The sequence below is a fragment of the Ascidiella aspersa genome, chromosome 6 (genome assembly GCF_963924565.1).
Source record: "Ascidiella aspersa chromosome 6, kaAscAspe10.2, whole genome shotgun sequence".
In the NCBI taxonomy this organism is placed as follows: Eukaryota; Metazoa; Chordata; class Ascidiacea; order Phlebobranchia; family Ascidiidae; genus Ascidiella; species Ascidiella aspersa.
Genome location: NC_139452.1, coordinates 6,684,630 through 6,701,410, shown reverse-complemented (window position 1 = coordinate 6,701,410; position 16,781 = coordinate 6,684,630). Strand labels below are relative to the sequence as shown.

The following is a 16,781-nucleotide window of genomic DNA, read 5'->3' as shown; positions in this document are numbered from 1 at the left end:
ATTTTCAATAGCAATGCACTTGCTTTAGAAATATTTGTACAACTATACCTAATCCGTGGAAACAAACATTTGAATAAATCCGCCTTAATAACGCGAAAACATGTGTAATGAAAGGGTTACCTACCAGCCAAAATAGCGACTGGCAACTGCCAAAGAAGGGTCTACACCAGTGGTTTTCAACCTTTTATGCTTCGTGGCCCCCTTTAAGTGGCTCTCGACCCTCGTGGCCCCCGTTCTTGTAAAAATACCAAGCATTGTGTTTAACTTATTTTACTTGTTTTTCTTCTTCTCGTAAATAACAAATACATCCAGTAATCAACAAATAAATGCACTCACTTTGTACAAATTAGTCATTTTGGTTTAAATTAACTTAGTTTTTCATGACAAATCTTGTTTTTCGACGCCGCCTGGTCATTTTTTATATTCCACTTTGTTTTGTACTCAGTCAAGTGATGTTACTATACATTCGTCGAGATAATTTCCCGATTTTTGTTTTATTAATGCGTTACTATTAGCCTATACTTTACGTTAGCCTAAAAATGACCTTAAATATTTGAATAACCCTGTAGCGTACTATACGTTTTACGATGGAATGTTTATTTTTCAACTAAACGGCCTTAAAGGAATTTGCGAAGCCGTTGCACCTGCCATTGCACACCAGTTGCTCGTCTGACAACATTTGTAGGACACTTAATGATAAGGCAAGGGTATCGGAGAGTAATAATTGGCCGCCCCAAAAAAACGCTGACGCCGCTCTGGCTACGTTCGCGAGGGGCTACGTATGACCTTACAATACACAATACTCAGCTCAGGTGATTTTGGCTGGTTGTTATTGCATGCAGTTTGTTTGGCTTGCGTTTTTCAATGAAAAACTAGCCGCGGGAAAATGTGATCATTTTCCACTTTTTTGAAATGCGGTTTTAAATTAGGTTCACACTAGAGTCGTATAGGCTTAACGAACAGTGATATATTTGGCTTACAAACTATGTGTAAGAATCAGGGCTGCGGACTCGGTTCAATACAACCCGAATCCGACTCCAGGGTCCCGAGTCCGACTCCGGGTAAATGTGCGATTTCGTCTTTTTTTAGTTTTAGATTTGCACCTTTTATGACAAAAGTCTGCCGCATCATCGTGGTGTACAAAAGTACAAGACTCGTAGCATTAATAAAACGCAGCAGTATAACGCCCATGCTGACTTTCGTCGCTTCATTATGTAAAGCCGTGCGCAGTACACAGTTAGCTCCACTTTCAACATGACCAGCAATTTCTATAAAGGAACTGCCTTAATTTGACTAAAACCAACGGCGAAAGCCACAAATCACAGCTCTGATTAACGAAATCAACCTATGTTCTCCACAGCCTTTTGGATGCTGGTAGAGGGAGTGACTCTTATGCTGAAAACAGCCGACCGAGCCCTCAACGCGAGTCAAAGTGGCCGATTCAAAGCTATCGAGTTCCTCTTCGCATGGGGTCTTCCAGGGCTGCTCCTGGTCTGCAGCGCAATCCCCGGATTCCTCCTGGACAAGTACATGGCTTTGACCGGTCAGCAGAGCTACACGAAGTGCTGGATGGAAGCATCTGCGATCCTCTACACTACGGTGATAGCTCCGGTTGCCATCACCATCTTCATCAACTTCCTAATCCTGATTCGAGTCGGAGTCTTCATTTACTCGATGAGCAAGCAAACTGAGAGCTTCAAGCCGATTGCTGAACGAAGACAGGATGAGGGTGACGTGGAGCATCTGAAGGCGGCCTTCAGAGCAACTGTCATGCTGCTTCCCATCCTTAGTGTTCCCTGGATTCTATTTTTTCTTGTCGGTAAGTGAAATTGAATTGGATACCTGAAGACTCTTTGATGTTTCTGATAGATGCTTTTCACAAACACTCTATACGTATTGTGATGTTTCACTGTCTACACGTTTAGCTTCTGTCTAGCTTTGCGGCTGCCTGATAGACCAAAACCTTTCAGGAATGTTTTTGGACTTGTCTTAAAAGTTTAATTTAAGACTAATAAGATAAATGCATTTATCTGTAAACCGAAAGCCATTGCAGACTCACCGAATCTGTTGACCTATGATGCAAACAGGGCAGATTAGAAAAACAACTAGCCTGCAGTGAGGTTCGAACTTACGGCCTCCATTCAGGCCTGGACCGTCGCTCTACAAACTGAGCTAAGCTGTTGCTAAGTTTATTTTGTCCCTTAGACACAAGCGACGCGTTCCTGTACCTGACGATTGTGGTGAACGGACTGCAGGGATTCTTCGTTCTCCTCGTCTACTGCGTCTGTAGCAAGGAGGTACGAAACGCAAGCGTGTCTCTGTGAAATAGAACGAGGGTGGGCAAGCGGCTGACCATAGCGCGCAAAAAGAAGCGAATGCAAGTGGACAGCAGCACGACTAACGGCAACAGGGATACAACTGCCCAGTCGACTGGTGAAACCAAACTGGAATAGGTGGCCGTTGGCTCTATTCGCCTATTGTGTAGCATATGCAGTGAAGACGGCTGCTATTTTATTCCTAATGTGTGAAGTGCGATTATAGAAGCGAAAGACAAACGCTTCGATTTGCATGGTTGTTGGAGACCACCGAAAAGCGTGAAAGGCGGACAAAACTGAAGCGTTATAACATAAGCATTAAATGCGTTTTTGTGAACCCTTTATAACGTAGTAGTCCTTTAAAATGATAAAACGCAAAAAAATCGTTATTTTTAAACAATTTTGGTCCTGCTAGGCTGCAACGATTCCCGAAATTCGAAATTTTTCGACTGCTTACTGCAACAAATGCCTCTCCGAATTAACGGATTGCTAATAAAAAACTGTTAGAACGACACGACGCATTATCAACGGCGCTAATACTTTACTTTTCAAAATGTTCTGTTCGAAATAACTTATTCTTAGTAATTTATTTTTTACTGTTTACACTCCTTCACTATTTTGTTAGTGTATTCACTCTGTGCGATTCCACATTATAATTTAGTTTCATATTATATATTGTGAGAACAAACGAAAGTCAAACTCAATTTTGAAGCAACATCAATAAAACACAATCAATTTAAAAACGGGTAAACGATTAACGGGAAACGTAAAGATTTACTAATCTGCTTTTAGTTTCGTCATGGAATCAAGCATTCTTGACTACTGGACACAGTACAACTGTACATATGACGAATTCTGCAATTTTTAAAATGGTAAAGAAAAATGTAATGCTCTCTTTTCTTGCATGTATGTCTTGCACAAAAGCTTTCGCTTATACCTTTCTGAAACAACGAGATGCAATTTGACGTGCGTGTGTATTTAACCTGTGGTTCATTAAATGCTGTTGCAATTACGGTAATTGGTTTTTGTTTGCAATTTCTTGTACTTTTTTGTAAGACTTTATTTTTACCGGAGGATTTGCGTCCAAGCTAACTTTTCACCACTTTTCATGTCGACATTTACAAGCTTTCAGTACCCTCTGTGTATCTTTGTCACAACTGCTTCTTGCTTTTCATAACTAACCCCTATGTAGGTTTTCGAAACCGCCATTTTTACAAGTTCAAGTTCCTGCACGTTTCCGGAGTTTTAACGTGACACGCAAATTACAAATCTGAAAACACGAGGCACTATGCCGAACACAAATTGTATTGCAATAGTGACAAGCTTTCGCATAACACCTTCATTTAATAAAAGTAAAATCAGAATCAGAAAAAAAACTAAGTAAGTGGCGCAATTTGGAGGAAAATGCGACTTGCTAATAACGAGGCGTAAATAAAATTACCATGTGTAGCAACTGCCCCTAAATAACCGCCGCAGCAGTTTACAACCTAAATATCCCGAAAATTAACATAACACGTCGTATTAACTTTCGAACGTTATAGGTCACTCTGAAGTGATGCAGGATTTCTAATGCCGCTTCTTTATCATTTTATAGTTATGTAAATTTAATTATTTGATTTTCTGCTTGTTCAGTTTGCAGTGCAAAACGTTTAGATCACCCCCATCTTGACGCCCTAGAATCTTAATTGGCGTTTCTAAGTGGTAATTAAGTTTCTTGTTTAGCGAGCCCCGATTTGTTCAAAAACAGGCCGACGTGATATATACCATTTGTAAAAAAACAAATTTGTGATACGTTTTCGTCTTGACGAAGAATAAAGCGCACAACAGGTTGCTTCTAAGCCTCGCAAACATAACATTGGCGTTTTGTAATATATTTTGCCGGTTCGGTGCAGGACATTAACTTCAATAATTACATGGCGTTGTTTAAAAGCCACTGGCAAACCATTACATCAAGTCGAAATAAATTGGCTGAAAACCAGCACCTGTAGGGCTTTAAGTAAATACACACCACCCAACGGTTTACACGAAATTTTATTGTTATTTTTTGTTATATGCGTTGCACTAATGGTAGTTCAACACAGTATTGAAATACGTTAAATTTCGCTCGATTGAATTTACTTGTGGTGCACAAAAAGCTTTCATTTTTTCAATTTTAATTAATTTGTTGTTTAGCATTTTCATACGATTAACCACTTGGCATAAATGCGTAACAAATGGCAAAACTCTTGGTAAAACAAACTTCACTATATTGCTTTCGTGCGCACTGTTTTAAGTCTATATTTGTAAAGCTGTTGTGTTTATGTATTACCGGTACCGTTTTATTATACCTGTATATATATGTCATGTTCCCAATTTCGCAAATAAACCTTTTAAACACGATATAATAAAGCTGTATGTTCTGTTAGGTAAGTAGGCTAAGTCAATACGGTATACGTTATGAATTACAAATTCAAGCGTGTGCTAACACATATTTAATGATCAAATTACGTCATGGGACTACAGCGGTAGTCGTCATTAATGTATTGTGTGGATCTAGTTCTAGCTTCACCACGCTTATAACATACGGATGAGGTAGATTAAGTTCCGGTTACTTTAGCTGTATGAAGTTTTATCATGATGTTGATGGCAGTGTAGCGCATTATAATTAGGAAAGCAATTAGATAAGACCCAATAAGCTTACAAAAATAACTGAGTTACAGGAGATAAGTCTATACATTCAAATGTGTATGTAACTGGCGAAAACGCTTAAAACCGTAACAAGCACGCTGATAGCCATGTTGTTATAGTTTTGAAGAAAGGTGTGTCTGTTTTTTAAAACTATAGTGTAAAATTTCTGAATACAAGAATGACAAGAAAAAATCTGGCAGGAATGCTAATTTTATTCTTGTTGGCTTTGTCGGAATTGGGAAGCAAAGCAGTTCTAGGACTCGGTGAGTTAAAGTGCTATTGGGTTGAGTTTTTTGCAATCGCTTTGCTATCATGGGTTTTTAATAGTTTTGTAAACAAGTTATTTTAAAATGACTTAGGTCCCAGTCAAGTCATTTAAAAAAGTAATGTAAGTCCAATTAGAGTCTTTTGCAAAAATATCAAGTCAAGTCCCAGTCCAAGTCATCCGTTTGACAAGTCAAGTCCCAGTCAAGTCATTATGAGAGCAAGTCAATTTAAAGTCATGTCTTTAACATAAAAGTAAACTGTTGAACTATTAAAACTGGTAAACTCGTCCATTTATGGGCAACAATTCAACTAAAAAATAACACCAACGCAATATACAACAATCAAATTGTTTAACGTGCAAAACTCGAGATAAATTTTAATAAAATAATCAATGAAAATCCCAAGATATTTCACAAAATGACTTAAGCCGCAATTGAAGTCAAGTCATTTTGTCAAAAAAATTGAGTCAAGTCAATTCATTGAAAACAGTGACATATGTGCACTTAAGTCAAGTCAAGAAAAAAGACATTACAACACGGTTTTTTTAACTCCTAAAAACACAACTGTGAACAAAACCCAACAAATTTATTTTGTTATAACCTTTATATCTACAAATATAAACTTGTTTCTTTATTTAGATCGGTCAGAAGTGTGCAATGGTGGATCGCCAGTAACTGGTAAACGAATATAGTTTTATTAGCTTTGATTCTACATAAAGGCAACGCGTGCCTAAATGATTGATTAACTGATTATAAAAACTACTGGTTTGAAGATAAGTGTTTTACCACGTGGAAAGCGTAAAATAAATTGCAAATACCGTCTCAGATGCACCTGATGAAGCGCAAAAATTCTTTGAGCATCAACATCTGCTTCATTTCTACTACTGCCAATGTCAATGTGAGTTTTGATGGGCTTTATATTTGTTGCAATCGTACCATGATATTGTCAAGTTGTTTTTCAACCAACGGTTGTTGGGAAAATTATACTGGCACTGATTAAATATCGATTAGTCCAGCTTCAAACCACAGAAAAAATCAGAATAAAAATCGGTATTTTCTGTTTATTCTTACTGGAATCGGGACTCTTTTATTTCTCCACCGCTGTACAACAAACTTCCAAAGAAATGTATACTTAAACACTTGTAGTGCGACTATTGTTTTTACCGTGAAAATAGTTTCATAAAAATCACTTTATCTACTCGTTTTTTACCGAAACTTGCTGAGTTGAAAATTGCTCCAATTCGCTCCCCTGAACTTTTTGTAAGCGATAAAAGTGCATAGGCCGTTTGCATCTACACGAATTTAAATTATGTGGCCGTGTTTTTCTACAGCTTACGCATTTTTATCAAGTATTAGAGAAATCTTACTCAGAACCAATCTCTATAAATCTAACCATAAAACACTACTATAGTCGCCGACCCGACCAAATCAATTGGCGAATTAATTTTGGGTTGCGACCCATGAGCTGAGAAACACTCTAAACCAGTGGTTCCCAAACTGTGGTACGCGTACCACCGGTGGTACGCGAGAGTCTTTCAGATGGTACGCCACTAACTTCAGCATACGTATAAATTTCGAAAACGTTCAACTTTTTAAACTTTCAGATTGGGTAATTTGCCGTGCTGCGTTCTAGTTACTTTTAACTTGAGGTTTCGCACGTTTATGACGTAACACTTATCTTGTTCAAGATAATAAAACGCTAATTGTTAGCTGGTTTAATATATATGTAGTAATAAACTAATAGTGAGCGGTGTAGTATTGTCGTATGTATCGACCAGCTGGTGAAGAAAAAACAACTATCGCATTGAATTGGGTTTTGTTTAATTTATGGCTTCTTTGTCTTCCTGGTATGGCGTTTGGTAAAGTTTAATTCTGCTTACATGCTCATTTTATTTTGTATAATATGCTAAAATAGTTAAAGCAGCGGTTCTTAACCGGGGGGGCGCGCCCCCCTAGGGGTGCGCCAAGGAATTCTAAGGGGGGCGCGAGCTCGACTTTATATATTTTAACTTTTTGCAGTGATTTTAAGGGTTTCGTTTGGGTCAGGCATAATTCCTACATCCAAACTCTGTTTTTTGCCAACTTTAACATTAAAACTGCAAAAATTTTCGCGCTGCACGCGAATCTTATAGTTCCCTTTTAGAAAATTCATGGTATCACCGTCCTATTAAATTAACTTATAGATAAACGATAAAAGCTATCGCCCTTTCGGACTATTTTTCATCCATATTTTATATATGATAACAGGCTATAGCAACAGGGGGAGTCGAACTTTTTTTGCGCGAAACTGTATTGTTTTTGCAATATTGCCGTTGTATTGTGTGTCGTTACATCTTTTGAAACACGATAACGCAATGTTTAATATTTGCGCTTGACATTTTTTGCGCTCGACATAATAACTCTTACTACTGTGGAGTAAATGCCCTCGCAACACGTTTGTCAAAATCAGCTCGATAAAATCAATGTGTCGAGCTCGCGCAATTTGTTGCGTGCCCAATGCGAAACGCCTCTTCGGTTGCAGTTTAGCCAATTCGACCAACTAAAACTCAAAATTTTTCGCGCTTCGCGCGACCAACAACCCCTTCCTTCACTATTTTCCTGTTTTCTCAGTGATATTTAATTGCAAAATGTCGAAATATTAGGGGGGCGCAAGGCATGAGAAAATTACCAAAGGGGGGCGCGGCTGAAAAAAGGTTAAGAACCACTGAGTTAAAGTTTGAGATATTCTGGTAAGGTGTAACTTAGGTGGTACATCAACACTGTACAAAAGCTCAAAATGGTTCGCGAGAAAAAAAGTTTGGGAATCACTGCTCTAAACATTGCAAACTAAAGTAACGAACAGAAAAAGCGTGAAGACTTGTATTTTGTGATTGTTAATTTTACTGAAGAAAGAAGGAATCTTTTACGCTGTTGACTGATATAAAATATATACAAACTTGTATAAATTTGTTAAAATATCGGCTTAGTGAAGGTTTATAATTGTCGTAACTGGCCAATCGACCTGCGTTTTTGGCAGAAGTAATCAACAGCTTGCTCCGGTCACCTAAACAATTGTTTTACAGCCACTTCAATCAACGGCAACGGATCGAAGCTTCTCGCCATCTTTAAATCCTATGAAACACACACTTCAGCCCAAGGCGCATGCCAAAGCCGGGGATCGAATTTGGCAAAGCTGGAAAGTTCTGCCGATGGAAATTTAATGAAGTGTCTCATGCGGCAGGAAGTGCTTTTCGGCAGTAGGCAATTGTGGATAGGTAAGTTCTGAGCGGTAAGACTGGAAACTGACAAACTTCACAAGACTTTTAGCGAAAATGCAGCTTAAAAATGAGTGTCAACGCTTAAGGGTCGGGTCGACATCATCTCAATCAACAAATCCTAACAATGACACTAATGCAAGTTTGAAGGCAACTCTTATGATTTCCGAATTATAATAGCGTTCAACCATTTCTTGAGTAAGGCTAGAATATATTTCAGTCACATCGACTGATAATCAGTGAGTATCAAAACGTCCCAAACAAGATGATGCTGATTTACTGGCCTTTTAGCTTTCACATTCAGTATTAAGTTACATTACAAATACGTTCATAAGGTACATAAGCGAGAATGTTTTTTAATTAAGGGTTAAAGTGTGAGGACGGTGCAAGCTGCACGGAATCAAGCAGCTATAAATGGATAGACGGTTCTTCCTTAACCTGGGATAACTGGAAAAATAATCAGCCCGACAATCAAATAGAAGGATGCGTGGAAACCACGTCATCCGGTTGGAATAACGTGAGGTGTACTTCCAAGTATTATTATTCATGTTATAAAGGTACAGAATGCTTTGTTTGCAAATAACATACTTATGCAGAGTCGTTTATGAGCTTTTCATGCTACAGATTTGCAATCTACAACAACAACACCGACCATGGCTGCAACAACTACAACAGCATCGACCACCGCCACACAAACAAAGACAGAATCTCAAACAAAAGAAACACCTACAACAACAACACCAACAGCAACGCTTCTAATAATAACAAATATAACCACAACAGAAACAACAACAGACACGAAAATGACACCATCAATCGTAACTACAGAAACAACATACACGAATTTCACCGACACATTGCTCGGAACAACTTTACCAGCAATGTCGCAATCAACAAACTCAAGATCCAACAGACAACAAAGTGGAATGACATCCGCCATAAGCGCAACAAAAAAAACAAGCAAACCAGCTCTTGCCGAAACGCATACAACAGCAGGCGGCATTTTTGTTGCAAGTAAGCTAAACGTGTTTCAACCTTAGCTTAAAAAATCCCAACATGTATAAAAGTTTTCCTTTAACATAAAAAATAATTTAAAGGCGATTATAGATACAAGAACGTAATGTGTGGTTTAAAATTTTCACTCTTAATGCTGTGGACGCAAATAACATAATATATAAGGGCGTCCCGCAATTTTCACAGGAAAACGCTTAGCAGTTCGTAATTACTGATTGGGGTCAAATATTTAATGGTTGTGCAGCGCCATTTACAGAGCAGTAATAACCTTTTGACTGTATATCCAACTTTAAACACTATATTTGGTCGATGATGCATTATAGCGTTTGATCTAAATTATTGCTTGAAAAACGAAATCAAAGTTAATCACAGTAATAAGAACAAATTGGGATGGTGTGTAGTTTTTCGCATATAGAACTCTTACATTACACGGAAGATTGACGACAATGTGACTATTAAAAAATTTGAATTATTGCTCTACAAACAGGTGATATAAACAGTTTTCCATGCTCACCAAAGCCTATAATATCAACATTTAATGCAGTGGTTTATTTAATTGATTGCGTTAGTAAGGTTATTTTGACTAACAAAATAAGTCATCCTTGACCGCTTCACGAAATTATGCTAAAAAAGGAAGAGCAACTCGATAAATGGCAATTCAGTGTCACTGCATACCGTCCATTATATTTAGGTGGATATTGCTGCCAGTGGGAAGTCCAGTCAACGAGGAAGGCAAACGTGGCACCGGGGGAGACTTTACAACAGACCCTAGGTTCAGGGGGTCAAATATTAATGGAACTAGACTCCCCAGTAGGTTTCAACTTAACACTTCAGACCCTCAAGCTAAAAACGAGCGTATTTTCACCCACAAAGAACAGCGAATTAACCATCAGCGGACAAATCCCGGTTGGCATTGCGTTGGAAATTCTACCCGAAGTGTCACAGTCCAACGTTACAGTGAGGTTTGGAATTAAAGTCAACGCGGCCGAAGCACAACGCGCGGTCGCGATGATAAACAACAAGAACGAGGGGCGGTTTCGCCTTGAGAGCGCTACGTACTTGTGCGTTTTTCTGAACGAATCGAGCGGGGAGTGGTCGAGTTACGGCATGACGAATCTTGGAGTAGATGAAGAAGGTAAAGTGAGATGCAAGTCGAACCACACAACCATCTTCGCTGTGTTGCTCTCTGTTACCGGGAGACTGGTTCCTGCATCAGCAAAGGTTAGTTATATTGAAAATCGTACTATGACTTGATGTACGTACTTGTTTATCCATGTTTATTGAAACATAATTCAACGGTTTGTTAGCGATTATGGAGTTAGAATTGAACCATCCGAAATTTATTCAGGGAGCAGTTTATCGTTTAAGTGATGTACATTTCTCTTAAAATGCAATAAAAAGAAAAAATCTGCCCTCAAAACACTGAGTAACCGGAAAAGATTACCTTTTTGTTTTGTTGTCGTATGTTTGGCAGGAATTTTATTTGTTAGGTTTAAAAAGAACGGTACACATAGCTCTGTATTTGCCCTATTTTATGCGCCATTTTAAAGAGAGCATTGTGCTGTGGTAAAACAGCATCCCAAGGTTTTCCCACATATACTTCTTTACGCTTACCCCTTAAATTCAGTTTAGTAAAAAATTGTAACATACCGCGTTTGAAGACTGGCAAACAGCAGTTATATCAGCTTCTAAAAATACACCTGTACGATACACATTTGATTGACCAAATAAATGGTTGTATTGGCTCAAACCGACCCAACTAAGCATTCAATGAAGTTATTATCAATTTTTATATTATATATATATATCAATAAATCGTGCTAAATCAAACCTAAACCACCCACACTAACTAATAGAAGAGTCGCTAAAAATAAAACGTAATAGCTCAAGGGAAACGACAAATAACCACTAATCATCATCCAGGCTTTGACGTACGTCTGCGGAACCGTGTCGATTCTGTCACTCCTATTGACGCTCACCGTCCTTATAGCTGCGCGCAAGAGGCGAGGTAACGAACGAAGCGTTGTGCAAATCAACCTGGCTATCGCCCTGCTGCTTTTCCACGTTTTCAACCTGGTTCACGACGCGGCGCTGCAAAGCCGTACATTTTGCGAAGTGACCGCCCTGGTTTTGCATTTTTTCATACTGAGTTCAGGTTAGTCGTTCGTCGGTTAGAAACACCGTTGAACAATAAGGACTTTCAAATATATCAAATTTCGCTACCGCAGGCTTAATAGTAGCAATCACAAACAGCTAGTCTGCTAGTTGTAATTGTCAACAAACGCTTTGACAACCTATTCAAATCGCCTTCTTCAGGGCCAATGAGACCGAACGCTCGAGAAACAATATATGGAAAAGCACATAGGAAAAAAAATCAACAACGCGATGAGAAAGAACTTGCGATAACGACCATAAAAATAAAAAATTAGAACTTACAATCATTCAGATTGACATATTAAACCACTGTCGTCCCTAAACGGTTTATGATTTGACAAAATAAAATAAATGCTGATACCTTTTAAACTGCTGTAACGTTTACTTGGAAGCGTAATCAGTGAAAGAGAGTATGTGTTGGCTTTCACCGGCGAAATGGTTTGGACAAGCATCTTTATAACTAATTGCATCATTTGTGTTACAATTAGTGTTGCGTCCGGCAGCCATAATATAAGTGCATTCCATATGACGCGGAAAGACACTTTTTCACAAGAAATATGGAGACATTAAACAACCCTTGTAACCCTCCGTGGCTAAAATGAGTGCAAAATGTGGCGATGTTTCTTTGTGGGAACCGTATGACAGCTTGTATGCTGTCCAGTCGAGAAAATGTGTTAATGAACAAAATATTCAAACAAAAATACAGACAGAAGTTTTTTTTCTTTTTCAAAAACCTGAACAAATACCATTACCATAATACTATATATAGCAGTGAGAAAGAAATTTAAATCCGTGTTTCATTTGATAAGCCGTTAATAAAACCACTGTAATTTAAAATCTTTAGCCTTCTGGATGCTGGTGGAGGGTACATCATTGTTGCTGAAGACCACCGACCAAGCCATGAAGCTCAACTCCGCGCGAAATTCAAACGCGCCAAGAATGATTTTCGCTTGGGGTCTACCTGCGCTTATAGTGACCATAAGCGCAATACCAGGATTCCTTCTCGAAATTTACCTGGCCCCGAATGGCGCAGGGGGCTACAAGAAGTGCTGGGTGAATGTTTCTCCGATCCTCTACGCTTCCGTAATGCTCCCAGTCGGCGTTATCATCTTGATCAACCTCTTCATCCTAATCCGAGTCGGATTCTTCGTCCATAAGATGAGTAAGAAAACCGATAGTTTTAAGCCGATTGCTGAGCGAGGCGGGAATTCTAGCGGTACCAAACTGGACACGACGCATTTGCGCGCTGCACTCAAGGCCACAGCCATGCTCCTGCCCATCATGAGTGTTCCTTGGCTGCTCTTCTTGCTCGTCGGTAAGTGTATATGTTTCCTAATTGTAAACTTATGAAGAGTCTACCCAAGTTGTGTAGCGGATTGCTGGTTTAAACAAAAAAAGTTTTAGAGGTGGTCGTTTACCGGGTACTTCGAAAAGATTGTTAACGAAATCAGTTAAACCTTCTAGGGTCGTAGTGCAATCAAGCAGGGCTAGAAAATGTAGCACATAGTTACGATGGCTTACCTTTATAGGTGGTTGATCACATATTGCAGAGATACGTCGTTGATTTATATTCATGTTTAAATCATACGTGAAGTTAAATAAACCTGTTCTGATTAACCAAGTTGATAATTATCCATCGAAACTTTACAAAGAAGTTTGTTGTCAAACACACTTCGAATTGATTTTTAAATAGGGAGAGTCTTCGTTTATGGCAACAGAAAACTCAATGATAGGACATTTTCTTGTCTGTGGGTGTCGCCGTTCTAACCTCCATTTTCTTGTTTTAAACAGACGCGAGCGTTGTGTTCCTGTACCTGACGATCGTGGTGAACGGACTACAAGGATTGTTTATTTTTCTCGTCTACTGCGTCTTTAGCAAGGAGGTACGAAACGCCTCCGTGAACGCTTGGAACAGAACAGCGATAAAGAGCCTTCAGATCCGAAAGAAGAACAAGTTCCCGGGAGCCAGCAACAACGGTTCGATGTCAACCGCTGTGACCGGGTCAACTAACGTTGGATGATGGTTTTAAATGACAGAAGGCTAATTAGTTTCCGACCTAACTGTTTTGATATTTCTGAGAAAATTGTATATCTTTACAGCGTTGCAAAGGCAGAACACGCAATTGTGTGTTAAACATAGCACGCTGTGTCATGTGTTACTGTATTTCTCAACTTATATATAGATTTGTTAATGGAAGGCGTGTCTAAAGCGATGATTGACTGAGGGTTTACAGGTTGTTCGGCCCCAACTCGACTGTATGACGTATGGCGTATGTCTTATTATGAAAACGAAACGATTTTTTTTACGATTGCAAGTTTAATTATACTTAGTTTAGATTTTAGGGCTATAGATTTAGACTACCAGCTAATGTGCAATATTATCCTACATAATTATGCTTTGTATATAAAAAATGTATTTAATAAGTTTATAAATGCCCATCAATTGTTTCGCAGTTTGTATTTGTTTGGGCAATAAAAGCAGAAAAATAAAAAAAAAACTACATTGTGACCTGCAAATTCTGTTAAAAGCATTATCTGTTAACACACGGCTACTTTTAAGAGCACCAAAGATACCAACGATCGTTTACTCCAAACAAACAATGAGTGCATCTTTCGCACAGTTTAGCTCCAATTGGCATCACTAAGCTACGCGTTTCCGCAAAGCGTAGAAAAACTCGTAGGCAGACTTTTGACTATAACTGCTAGAAAATTTCTCATCGTCACGCAAATGTATATAATTAGACTTAATATGCCAGAGTCCCACACAAGGCACAAAGTTCTACATATATGTTTTTATCTATTGATGCTTTTCTTTTTTAAATTATTATTTTGAAAGAAACCGCTTACTTTTTACATGGCTGACAAATGATTTAACTAAAATACGATCCAAGTTGTTTTTTTAACCGCAGCCAACAAAAACTAAATTAAGCGACGTCTGCAAATGTTGAGTTTTTTGTTTAGTGAACTCTAATGTGATTTTTGTAAATATCCGATACAGAATTAAATTATTATTTTAGAAATGAAAGATATCGAATATAACTTTTTCTAACTTAAAAGCTACTTGTGCCAGAATTATTTCAAAAGACTTAAAATATGTTTAACGCATTTGCCACTCCATACTGAGGGGTTACAAATACGATTCGCATATGTCAATTTTGTTTAATTCGTCTAGTTAATCGCAGTTGTACAATTTTGTCATTTTCGGAGCTGATTTCCATAGATTATGTGTGGAATATATTGATGGCGTAATAACATGCGATTTTTCGATATCCACAACTTACAGTACAGAGTTTGCCTAAAGCGATGATTGACGGCGGGTTTACCGGTGGTACGACCCCAACTCGACTGTATGACGTATGGCGTATGTCTTATTATGAAAACGAAACGATTTTTTTACGATTGCAAGTTTAATTACACTTGTTTTAGATTTTGGGGCTATAGAGTTAGACTACAGCTGATGTAAAATATTTGCCTACATAATTATGCTTTGTCATTAATAATGTATTTAATAACTTTATAAATGTTACTCCAAACAAACAATGAGTTCATCTTACGCACAGTTTAGCTCGAATTGGCATCATTTAGCTACGCGTTTCCGCAAAGCGTAGAAAAAATCGTAGGCAGACTTTTGACTACTACTAGAAAAATTCTCATCGTCACGCAAATGTATATATTTAGACTTGTGTGGGACTCTGGCATATTAGAACTAACTGTACAGGGCTGCTCGGTCATTTAAAAGTAGAAGCTTTTCATGTGAGTTCGCGTGTGCGCGTGCATGTCCATACATTTTATGTGTCATTATGTTCTAGATTAGAATTGCAAGTCAAAGGTGAAAAAAAAGTTTCCACAACGTTGAGATTAGTAATATATTCGCCATCGCATTTATTCAAGTGCCCAGTAAATATTTTGTTACTTTTTGCGAAATTCTTTTTCTCAGGGTAAACATTAAAATACGATACGGGCTCACTGATTATAAGACTTACCGGATGAAATAATTGATTCACAAATCGCTTTAGCTCTTATTTGAATGAAGCGCGTCACTTAAAAAATAAGTCTTGTTTCAAAATCAGAAGAAACATTTATGTAACACAGTGTACACCCCAAGGTAAATAAGGCGACGCGATTTTAATTTATAAACGTATTAACATATAACTAATTTTCCCGGTATGTTCTTAATTACTTAACTACAGCAGTTATGCTATAGCAAACGTTTGAATGAAACGTTTGCCGACATTTTGAATAGCAATGCACTTGCTTTAGAAATATTTGTACAACTCTACCTAATCCGTGGAAACAAAGATTTGAATAAATCCGCCTAAATAACGCAAAAACATGTGTAATGAAAGGGTTACCTACTAGCCAAAATAGCGACTGACAACTGCCAAAGAAGGGTCTACACCAGTGGTTTTCAACCTTTTATGCTTCGTGGCCCCCTTTGAGTGGCTCTCGACCCTCGTGGCCCCGTTCTTGTAAAAATACCAAGCATTGTGTTTAACGTATTTTACTTGTTTTACTTCTTCTCGTTAATAACAAATACAGCCATTAATCAACAAATAAATGCACTTACTTTGTACAAATTAGTCATTTTGATTTAAATTAACTTAGTTTTTCATGACAAATCTTGTTCTTCGACGCCGCCTGGTCATTTTTTATATTCCGCTCTGTTTTGTACTGAGTCAAGCGATGTCACTACATTCGTCGAGATGATTTCCCGATTTTTGTTTTGTTAATGCGTTACTATTAGCCTACTTGACAAATAAGCTGTGCATGAACCGATGAATGTTAGCCTAAAAATGACCTTAAATATTTGAATAACCCTGTAGCGTAATATACGTTTTACGATGGAATGTTTATTTTGCAACTAAACGGCCTTAAAGGAATTTGCAAAGCCGTTGCACCTGACATTGCACACTAGTTGCTCGTCTGACAACATTTGTAGTTCACTTAATGATTAAGCAAAGTTATCGGAGAGTAATAATTGGCCGCCCCCAAAAAACGCTGACGCCGCTCTGGATGGCTACGTATGAAGCACATCAGTAATTGTTTCGCCGCAGCGGTAGGCCTTTAACCAAACTTGCCCTCGCGAACAACCAATTAGGCGTAACTTTACG

At 38.3% G+C, this 16,781-nt stretch overlaps 2 protein-coding genes across 2 annotated transcripts; both read left to right on the top strand.

Moving 5' to 3' along the window:
* Nucleotides 1-5,112: 5,112 nt before the first annotated feature.
* Nucleotides 5,113-9,261, top strand: LOC146139407 (snaclec coagulation factor IX/factor X-binding protein subunit A-like). Its single transcript, XM_083392429.1, has 6 exons — nucleotides 5,113-5,245; nucleotides 5,888-5,926; nucleotides 6,075-6,146; nucleotides 8,311-8,502; nucleotides 8,868-9,019; nucleotides 9,127-9,261. The coding sequence occupies exons 1-6, from the start codon at nucleotides 5,161-5,163 to the stop codon at nucleotides 9,259-9,261; spliced, it is 675 nt and encodes a 224-aa protein (XP_083248555.1). The 5' UTR covers nucleotides 5,113-5,160.
* Nucleotides 9,262-9,417: 156 nt separating this feature from the next.
* LOC146139406 (adhesion G-protein coupled receptor D1-like) lies at nucleotides 9,418-14,048 on the top strand. The gene is made up of 5 exons (XM_083392904.1): nucleotides 9,418-9,516; nucleotides 10,208-10,737; nucleotides 11,440-11,671; nucleotides 12,515-12,985; nucleotides 13,462-14,048. Exons 1-5 carry the CDS (start codon nucleotides 9,429-9,431, stop codon nucleotides 13,689-13,691), a joined length of 1,551 nt encoding a protein of 516 aa, XP_083249030.1. The 5' UTR covers nucleotides 9,418-9,428; the 3' UTR covers nucleotides 13,692-14,048.
* The last annotated feature ends 2,733 nt before the right edge of the window (nucleotides 14,049-16,781 follow it).

Excerpts from the sequence above, each read along its gene's own strand:
- LOC146139407 (XM_083392429.1), top strand. The coding sequence starts at position 5,161 with ATGACAAGAAAAAATCTGGCAGGAATGCTAATTTTATTCTTGTTGGCT. Across the intron at positions 5,246-5,887 it reads CAAAGCAGTTCTAGGACTCG|ATCGGTCAGAAGTGTGCAAT; the intron begins GTGAGTTAAAGT and ends TTCTTTATTTAG. Across the intron at positions 9,020-9,126 it reads CGTCATCCGGTTGGAATAAC|ATTTGCAATCTACAACAACA; the intron begins GTGAGGTGTACT and ends TTCATGCTACAG.
- LOC146139406 (XM_083392904.1), top strand. The coding sequence starts at position 9,429 with ATGACATCCGCCATAAGCGCAACAAAAAAAACAAGCAAACCAGCTCTT. Across the intron at positions 10,738-11,439 it reads TGGTTCCTGCATCAGCAAAG|GCTTTGACGTACGTCTGCGG; the intron begins GTTAGTTATATT and ends ATCATCATCCAG. Across the intron at positions 11,672-12,514 it reads TTTTTTCATACTGAGTTCAG|CCTTCTGGATGCTGGTGGAG; the intron begins GTTAGTCGTTCG and ends TAAAATCTTTAG.